The 10483-nt window shown below is 36.0% G+C and overlaps 1 protein-coding gene across 3 annotated transcripts in view; it reads right to left on the reverse strand.

The window, feature by feature from the left end:
- The window catches only part of LOC107703845 (type II inositol 3,4-bisphosphate 4-phosphatase-like), a 121011-nt gene that overhangs the window by 38972 nt on the left and 71556 nt on the right, over nucleotides 1–10483 (reverse strand). For all 3 annotated transcript variants that reach the window (XM_016506612.1, XM_016506611.1, XM_016506613.1), the window contains exon 8: nucleotides 9392–9500. In XM_016506612.1, coding sequence (XP_016362098.1) covers nucleotides 9392–9500 — 109 coding nt within the window. The remainder of the gene's footprint in view (nucleotides 1–9391; nucleotides 9501–10483) is intronic.

Below are 10483 nucleotides of genomic sequence, written 5' to 3' on the forward strand. Positions count from 1 at the left end.
GGTATAACATCATATGATTACAAAATATATAATATATAATTTTTATATAATTATTTTATTTTAAATATTGTATTATATTTAAATATAAATAGATTTATATGATTTTTTAGTGTTGCATGTAATATTTTTTTGTACAAACAAATTACATAAAGTAATTATAAATATTATACGATTGTTAAAAACAGCATTTATTTGTTTGTTTATTTATTGTTTTTATGTATGTAAATAAAATACAGTTTTGTTTAATTTTATTAGTAAATGTAAATTAAACATATTGAATTTGATTTATTTTTTTAAAGAATATTGATAACCTAATTGCTTTTGTGCCAGATACATATTAATCTGCAAGATATGCATTTTGTAACTAGCAAATATAGCATGGTTAGCTACATTTGTTAGCTTGTACTGTAAAGCATACTTGAGTGGCTTTAAACCATGATTAGCTTATAGCTTGGGCAGCTACAGCATCAAAGTATCTTCAAAGAATCTTCATTAAATTAAATATACTGTCCACTCTCAAGTCTATTAGCAACTGCAGTAACAGTGTGTTCTTCAAAAGGGTGCATATTATTTTAGGCTACTTCTGATAAGTAGCCTAAAATAATCTACACCGCAGCATCAAACACACAGCATGAGGGAAGTTCGGCCGCAGAACAGCAGGAAATATTTCAAAGGAGCACTACCATTAGCCACATCCTCCATACACACAGGAAGATCTGTAAATGTGCTGTCTGGATTTTCATAAACGATCAATGGAAATAAAAAAAATGATGCTAATGAGAGGAAAGGAAACACCAAGCCCCTCAGTGCATTCAGGCCCATGTCTCTGGTGAATCTTTAATTAAACGTACAAATATAAAGGCAGAGAGATAGACGTTTACACCACAGGATGAGAGTACACACTAGGGCTGTCAAAATGGCTGAAAAACTAAATTCAAATTTTGTACTTAAATATTATCAAAATTCGAATTATATTCGAATTTAAAATGCATAATTTCAGTTAGGGTGAAGAAAAGCTTTTGGATTCTCTCCTGAGGCCACTTCGAGCAAATATTACTAACGCACGTTTATTCAAAGCATAAGATAACATGACTATCTGTGAAAAAAAAGTGCATAATGTTTAAAATAATGTTTATAAACCAATTGTAATTAATTAAGTTGCTTAAACAACTATAAACAAAACAGCATCATGTATGTATGCCAATCACACAGAGTACATTTTTCATTTAAAAACATGAGTTGCAGTGGGATGGGGAAAAACCCCCGCCATAAAGCCTCGAGATATGTTTTTTCAAAGTTGAACTTGCATTAATTTTACATGGCTTTCTAAACATTTAAACTCTTTCGGTCTTTCAAAAAAATTCAAAAAAAATGTTGACAGCCCTAGTACACACCAGGCCAGTCATTACAAACCGCTGCTGGGAGTCTGTAATGACGTGACGTGACATGTGGCCAAGTATGGTTACCCATACTCGGAATTAGTGCTCTGCATTTACCCATCGAAAAAGTGCACACACACAGCAGTGAACACACACAAACCGTGAACACACACCCGGAGCGAGAAATATGGAGAAAGCTAGCTGTTACATTCATAACACTCATCCCAGCAAACAAAAACAACAACGTTTTGCTGATGTTTCCATTTAGTTACGAAAACGTTATTTCTGAGCATTCTCTGAAAATTCATTTAATTTAATTTTACACATTTTAAACGTTTTTTTTCCCTTGGTTATACAAGTGTTAAGGGAATATTCCATTTTGCAACCATTACGGGAATCTTACATTTGAATGTTGTCTGAACGTTCTGAAACAAGTAACGTTAGAAGAACGTCCAAATAAAAAGTTCCAGAAAAACGTTCCAAGATTATATAAATAACATTACCAATGTTCCACCAGTATATAAATAGAGTTCCATGAATATATAAATAACGTTCCATCAGTAAATACCGTTCCAGCGATGTTCCATGATTATAGAAATAACATTCCATATAAATAACGTTCCATCAACGTTCTATGAATATATAAATAACATTCCATGAATGCATCATTTTATGCAACATTTTAAGAACACTACTAAGACCAGAAGACTCTGAACTGATTCTATTAATGTTTGTTGGAAGAACATTTGTTCTTAGCTTTTAGAGAACCTTGCCAGAATGTTAGCAAATGTTCTGAGAACGTTCCCTGTTAGCTGGGATGTTGTCAAAGTGCACACACTCAAATCCACACAAAAACACTCATTCATGCCACCTGGAAGGAGACGATTGTCTTTGTGCAGCGAGCAAATCGACTGCTGAACGCCAGAACATTCTAGTCATGCCGACACGCACAAATTAAAGGCAAATAAAGTGCTCCTGGACTGCTTTGGATGTTAAAGAGAAATAAATGCTCGGGTTCGGAGGCGGCCTCAAGGAACCGGAGAAATGGATATTGATTGGCTCTCACACAGCAAGCCAATCAAAGCCATTGTAGCCGCATATTACATCGGGCCGAGCGTCCACCCCTGACCTGATGGATCGGTCCGATCGCTCTCCAGCCGCCTTTCCAGCCTCGTTCTTCAGGCAGAAGAGAAGAAAGATGGCTCTTTCATTTCGCTCTCAGCATCCTTTTTCCCCAGCAATGCATTTCCTGTGATACATTAATAAAGGCCAAGAATCACGTCTGTCCTATTATATTTGTCTTCTAATCAAAGAAAATGCTAAAAGGTTGCTTTCCAGGAAGGTCTGGGCGGAAGCGTGAATGAATACGAGTGTGTTCATGAGGTCATCTCTCATTGTCCATTAAACTGCACAAAGTGTTTCATACACAAGTCATATACAAGTTCTGCTGCACTGTTTTTCATTGTTGCATGTTGTGTAAATGCCCCTTTTATGTGTAAAGTGTTGAAAAACAACAAAGAGTGGAAATTAAATTGTCATTTTGTCATTTTTCTTCAATGACACACAAAAGGAGATATTTTGAAGAATGCATCTGGTCGCTCTTTTCCATTGACTACAAGGAATTAGGACTGAAGCGTTCAAGCTTTTAAAATAAAAGAACCATAAAGGTCTCTAAAGTTTATATATGAGTAGTTTATATGATTTATGCACCATATGCCAAGTCTTCTGAAGTAGCTTCATGTGAGAAACAGACCAAATTTAAATAAAATTCACTAAAACTCTTGATATCTGCCACAGCTCTGCTTAAACAAATTGTGAATGATTCATTCTTTTGAGTCAGATCTTTACAATGACTTAAATGATTCAGTTCATAAAACCAGTCAGAACGATTCACACACACGAATTTGACTGATCTGGTTCATTATTTTAGCTGTTTCTCACACAAAGTTAGGACTTCAGTAGACTTGGATCATGGTGCACAAGTCATATAAATACTTTTAATGACATTTTTTGTGGCCTTTGAAGCATAAAAGTCCTCATTCATTGTAATTGCATGTAAACGATCAGCTAGGGATGCAGCGATTAACCGGTTTAGCGATTAACTGCACTTTAAAACGTCACGGTTAATTAATCGTAAAGGTTCCGCTAAACCGAGTGTTTCTGTTACACGGAACGGAACTGTTGCAGCTTGCGCAAATAACATCTATAATCGTTGCATCCCTACGATCAGCTAGTGTGATCTTCACAACACCTCCTATTGTGATCCACTGAAGAAAAACTCATACAGGGTTGTAATGTATGGGATGAAATTAGACTCAAAATGATTAATAGATGCACGCACAATTATCCATGTACTGCATTAATTTTATACATGTATTGCAATCCAATCCAGTGTGTGGATTGGATTGCATCTATTAATCATTTTGAGTCTAATATCATCCCATAGTAATGACATGACATAGAGTAACTCTTGGTCTGAACTTTCTCTTTAACAAGCATCTTTAACTTTATATGCAAATTCAATAATAATAAAAAAAAAAATTACAGAAGGACTCACTAGCTTGTGAGGCATAAAAAATACAAATCTGAGCATGAAGTAAAACATTAGCCAAGTCGGAAAGGAAACAAAATGAGGTCCATATCAGCCTGGATTAATGTGCAGTGCAAACGCTCTTTCAGAAATTGATTTCTCTCCGGTAGACACAGCAAATGTCCTTGCCTCGTATCAGTGACGTGCTCCACTGATAAATCTTTCCACCACTGGAGGCTGGAAACTTTTTGAAAAGCTGTTCAATTTCTTTGCACTAGTATTCCTCTGTCGGTCTGGCTCAGTAACATAAAAACCCAGGCAGTGTAAAGAAAATAATTGGACTTTGCTTGGTTTTTAATGAGTCTGTTCTCAGAGGGTTTGAGAGAAGTGCATCTCAAATGATAAAAAAATGGGCACATTCACACGACCGGCCTCATGACGACAAACTCGCCCCCTGAGACTCGACTGCATACACAAAAGCCAGCTGTGATCATTCACAAAGTACAAAAATGCAAAGAACTGAATAAGAGAAACGTGAGAAGCTCTTTACTGATGGAAACAACAAGGGGGCTGAGATGACATGACATGCTTTTCCTTCTTCTTCAGAGGGCTGAGAATAGAAAACACTCATCGTTGAAATGCTTGGTGTGACGGCAAGGACAGATAAACCGCTTCAATGACAGTCAAGACACAGGCTTTCTAATTAAACATCTCTGTGAGGACAAAACGAACAGAAGATGAAGGAGAAGGAGTGGGAGATGGACGACTGAGGCAGAAAGAGATGGTCACAATTCATTTCAGAGCAACAGACATGTCAGGAGAGACTCCAGAGTTGTGCCAACGGGATCCAACTGGGGAAATGTCAGACTCTGAAGTTATTAAAGTCATTAAAGACTCCAGAGAGAGAAACAACAAGACCACTGTTACTGTATATTCCACCAACAGCTTGGAATTTATCCTACCGCAACAATTTAAAGCTGAACTTGTGGCTGAAAGTGAACACTTATTACTCTTCATGACAGTACAATCATTGCACATTCAGACTTGCAAAGTGGTTTTAGCCCAAATTATGATATATTTCAAGCAAGACTGCTGCTAAAAAGACTAGATAAAGGCCATGTACTGTACTATAGCAACCACCAAGACCACATCAGCAATCACACCTTAGAATCCATTTAGCAACATGTTAACAACCAACGGTGCTGGGTAGATCAATTACAAATTGTAGTCTGTTACTGATTTCAAATTACAGGACAAAAATTGTAATTAGTAACGTAATCTATTACATTACACATTTTAGGTAATATAATCAGACTACTTTTTGATTACTTTTAGATTACTTTTGACCTAACTCATTCATCACATTGATTTAAATGGAAAAATCTTGTACCATATTGATATAAAAATACAAAGAGAAAGAAAATATATTCCATTTATTGTTATTATCAACATGAAGTGCATTAAACATTAGATTACATAGAGGTTTTCCAAACTGGGGTTTGTAAGTTTAATGAAAAGCTAATAATGAATTAAGTCATAAAAATGTACAATTAAAATAAATAATTTTAAAATAACAACAAACAGAAAAAAACACTTACTAAAAATATGAAATATGTATTAATTATAAATATTTACTTAATCTTTACAATAATTATAAAGTAAAATAATTCAAATAAACACTTCAGAATCCACACAGCAACATGTTAACAATCAATTAATACACACTAGCAACTTCATAGCAACACAAGCAAACAAACACCCAGAACGTGTTTACAACCACCTAGCAACACCCAGTATGCCCTAGTAACACCCTGGCAACCACTCAGAACACTTTAGAATCCACATAGCAACACATTACTGCAAAAATGCATAGCAAAACTCAGAACATCTTAGCAACACCCTAGCAACCATCTACACCACCCTTAGAATCCGCATAGCAACATGTTAACAACTGCTTAGAACACCATAGCACACACACACACGCACACACACTAGGGCTGCACAATTAATCGAATTTCTAACAGCGATTAAAATTATGGATGCCACAATTACATAATCATTCAAAGGTGCAATTAATCGTTTAAAGTCCACTTATGTTATTCTGCATGCTTAAGATGTGTTTTTTTTCTTGCTACAGGTTATCTTAAGGGTTTTTCCATTGTTTTAATTTGAGTTTTAGTATAACATTATAATATCATGCTTATTTTTACTTTTTTTATTTAAAGAAACCAATCCAATATATAGTTGACATTTGAGGCTTAATACTATAGAAAAGCACTAAAAGTTTTCAGTTAGAGTGTTTTCAGCTTGTTTATTTTCATATAAAAATATGGCGTGCAGTTGCTTCAAACAATGGTGTAAACATCATTCAATGTAGATTGTGATAATCGCAATTAGAATTTCAAGGGAATAATCGACAATTATGATTTTTTGTCATAATTGTGCAGCCCTAACACACACACACAAACACCAAAAATGCTTTGCAAAAACCTAGCAACCACCTAGAATGCCTTAGAATCCACATAGCAGCATGTTACCAATCAATTAAAACACCCTAGCAACTGCACAGCAACACACACAAACAAACACCCACAACAACCACCTATCAACAATCTAGCAACCACCAGGTACATCCAAGCAACCACCTAGCAACACCCAGTATGCCCTAGCAACACCCTAGCAACCACTCAGAAAACTTTAAAATTCACAATTACTGCACAACACACTGAAAACCACTCAAAACGTCTTAGCAATCACATAGCAACACCCTAGCAACCACCTACACCACCCTTAGAATCCGCATAGCAACATGTTAGCAACTTAACAGTGCACACGCACAAACACCCAAAACACTTTCTTCTATCTTGCAACTAGGGTTCGGCCGATATATGATGCCATCGTCCATCGCCGATGGCTGATAGACATCACGATGTTGAGCCGGCATCGTGAGCCACCCCCCCATACCCCCCGCAATCCACCGCATCCCAATACCGTGTTCGGAAAGAAAATTACGTGCATAAGGAACCCCTAAAGGGAATAAATATGAGATGTATACATATATTTCGAGCATCAGGGAGCCGCTATTATACCTGGCATTGAAACTGCTTTTGAATGCACGATCGCTTTTTAGTTTCACTTTCACTTTCGAGATTCGCGATCGCACGTAGTCTGTTTATACTATGGAGCGGCAGTACTTAACCACACATTTGACAAGATTAGATGTTTGTCAGTGGTGCTCAGGATCTGCAAATCATTCGCCATAGTCCTCAGTCATCTCTCCTTACTCTGTTTATGTGGTAAGTTAAATTTTATTTACTGTAATGTAACAGGCAACCGACACCATGTCTACACCGGATGTGACAGTTGTTGTGTCGCGCCGCACCGTGCCGCATCAGCTAAAGTCGGTCTACACTGGACGCGACAAAGCGACCATTGAAAATCAATTTTAAATTTGTGTCAGCACATCATAAATAGAACGCGCATCCTGTGTAGACAGCATCACTGATTATAATAAGTTCTATACACTGATCTTTATATAATGAATCTCTATTATAGATTAGTGGTTCTATAGTATTTTGCTGCGCCGCGCCGCTCGCGTCCGGTGTAGACATGGTGTTAGGAATCGTTATTTGTTTTCCATGCCTTATAAGGATTCACGCTTTGGGCACACCCTCCCTCGCCGATGTCATTGTCCATCGCAATGTTTCACTGTAGACATCGTCCGATGCCAATTTTGTAGACATCACCCAACCCTACTTGCAACACCATAGCAACCACATAGCAATAAGCTAAAACAACAATTTAAGGGTGAGTAAATTATCAAATTTTGATACAACTGATAACCTGCACGCAGGCTCTGACCCATGCGTACGGACTTTTTTCCTGGAGAGAGAAAAGTAATGAAGTAAACAACGATTTTAAACTGTTTTCATTTCATCATATACATTTACATTAAATATTCCACTCTCATTAATGGAGATAAGCACTGAATTTACATAAAGTCATTACGCAGAAGTTAAACCAAAATTATATAATTTTAGACATAGCCTAGTGGATGCGCTTGATTACTTTTCCTGTTGTATGTTGTTTTAATGACAGCGAGGAGTGCTATAGGTGCACAATAATTTATCTTTAAAGTAAACTGCACATCTCATGTTATGAGAAAATATTTTTAGCGAAATAATGATCAATGATGCGCACTTACTTCGATATTGTGGCGGACACTGCTGGATTCGGTGATAGCTAAAAGATGTTCACCTTATCATCAAAACTGCATTAATTTAATTTCATTTGAATTTTTAAAAACAATTGCAATATTATTGGGCCAGTGGAAATGAATGAGATCAGCTCTATTCTAAATGATTTTTCTGAGAACTATTTTAAACAGTTCTTTATGGATATTGTGATATATTTATTCTAAAACATAACAAGGATACTGGATGATTTTTAGCAATAAAAATCAATGTGTATGGCACAACTGGCATTTATAGTCCGTATCTCATATTTCCTTAATGTCTTGTACCTTTGACAGTGTTAAACATGGTGTCACGTGGATGGGAATATGCATAGAAATGATATGCAGATGAGGTTATGCATAGTAAAACTAGGCGTTGTAAGCTCCATATATGGTGATTTCGGGGAGGAGTCGGGGTGGAGATGCACATACGCACAATCTTACCCTGAGTGGGATTTATAAAGGGATTTTTGCGCAGGTTCTGGCGTACGCATGGTTTTATAAATCTGAAAACTTTTGAGCGTACGCAAAATCTAGCTTTTGTGCCTACGTACACTTTTAGGATGAAATCTATGGAGAGTTTTTATAAATGAGACCCCTGGATTTGACCGGATTAACAGATTGATCAATTTAAAGAGCCTTAATGAGGGAAAATATTTGAGCCTAAAGCAAAAACATCATCAACGTTAACTTCAAAAAGATCAAATGTGCGCGTGGATTAGAGTTCTGCTTCCGAATGATGCAACCTTCGTACAATTCCCTAGAAATACGTCTAAATGTGCTGCAGCTCACGTGGCTTAATTCTCTCCAGCAAAATAATCACGCTCATTTGCTTCAGTGCAAGATATTGAGACTCACCGCCATCAATATGTACTACATTTATGTTGTTTTTATAGCGCTTTGGAGCTTGACAGCCCGTGGTCTCAAAATAATGTTCTTCAAAATAGAATTTTTTTTGTTTCACAGAGGAAAGACATGGATGACAAGGACAGAATGAATTTATAATATCTCATTAAATGAAAAAAATCTCCTCGGTGGTCTCATGTTGACAAATTAATCTTGTATAAAACCATGCAAATGACATAAACGACATATTTTGGATTTAAAAGGCGAACTTCTCTAGTTTATATCTCTACAGAAGAAAGCTGGCGAGTGTCTGAATCCACAAATGGAGGCTTTCAGACAATCATTCTCCATCACCAGAGCAAAGTAATCAGAAGAGACACATATGAACATGTGGAGACTGACCTCTTCTTCTCGGTTTCGTATTTGCTGAGCAGTTTCTGCAAGCCTCCGTTCTTGAAGCCTTGCGAATGGGCTGCCGGAGCTCCTACTGTGACCACATCATAGAAGGAATCTACGGAGGAAACATCGACAAACATCCTTCAACAGGCCTCACAAATCACAAACAAGCCAACGGCACACGGTTTACGTCTATATTTTGTCTTGTTTTATGTGCTTCCTGATGTTTTGTGAATACATCCAAACAGCCTGTTCCACCTCCAGCTCTCTGAGGCTCTGAAGAACTGCGATGTGTCTATTAAACAGGATTCAGTGTGGAACGACATGCTGTTTAGACGTGTGTAAACATACACAATGGAAAGCACCTGCGCAACAGAATTAACACCACTGAATATCTCCAGTGATCATGTAGAAATGTTTCATGACAGAAAAACCATAAACTGGACAGTAGTATATGCTTCAACTTAATAAAAAAACCTGCATTTAATAGACAATTTTCCAGTTATCACATAGTATTTATAGAATTTACATTAAGCAACAATATATTAAATAAAGCAGGATTTATTATTATTATTATTTATATAAATTTGTACTTGTGAATATAAATATGCTTTTATATTTATTTAATATTTATTACTAATTTAATATTTATTTAAGTTAATATTTCTAAAAAGTATTCTAAACATTATTATACAAACAGTATATATAACGTATATGAAGAGTTCATTTGCAAAAAAAACTATCACTTTTTTTTTTTTCAGAAATCACGTTTTTTTAATTGCGTATTCCAAGTAATATAAATCAAACTGCAGTTGGGTTGTTTTGATTAAGTAATAATACCTTAAACACAGGTAATTTACAAAATTAAAGTTCATTGAAAGTTTTTTTTTTTTTACATATTAAAAGTTTGTTTTTGGCGAAAGCAGAATTCCAGATTTTCAAATAGTTGTATCTCGACCAAATATTGTCCTATTGTAAAAACAAACATCAATGGAAAGCTTATTTATTCAGCTTTCAGAATTTTTTTGAAAAATTGACACTTAAGACTGGTTTTGTGGTCCAGGGTCTCACACACTCACACACTCACTCACTCACTCA

This window comes from Sinocyclocheilus anshuiensis, unplaced genomic scaffold (genome assembly GCF_001515605.1).
Source record: "Sinocyclocheilus anshuiensis isolate Anshui unplaced genomic scaffold, SAMN03320099.WGS_v1.1 scaffold274, whole genome shotgun sequence".
NCBI lineage: Eukaryota > Metazoa > Chordata > Actinopteri > Cypriniformes > Cyprinidae > Sinocyclocheilus > Sinocyclocheilus anshuiensis.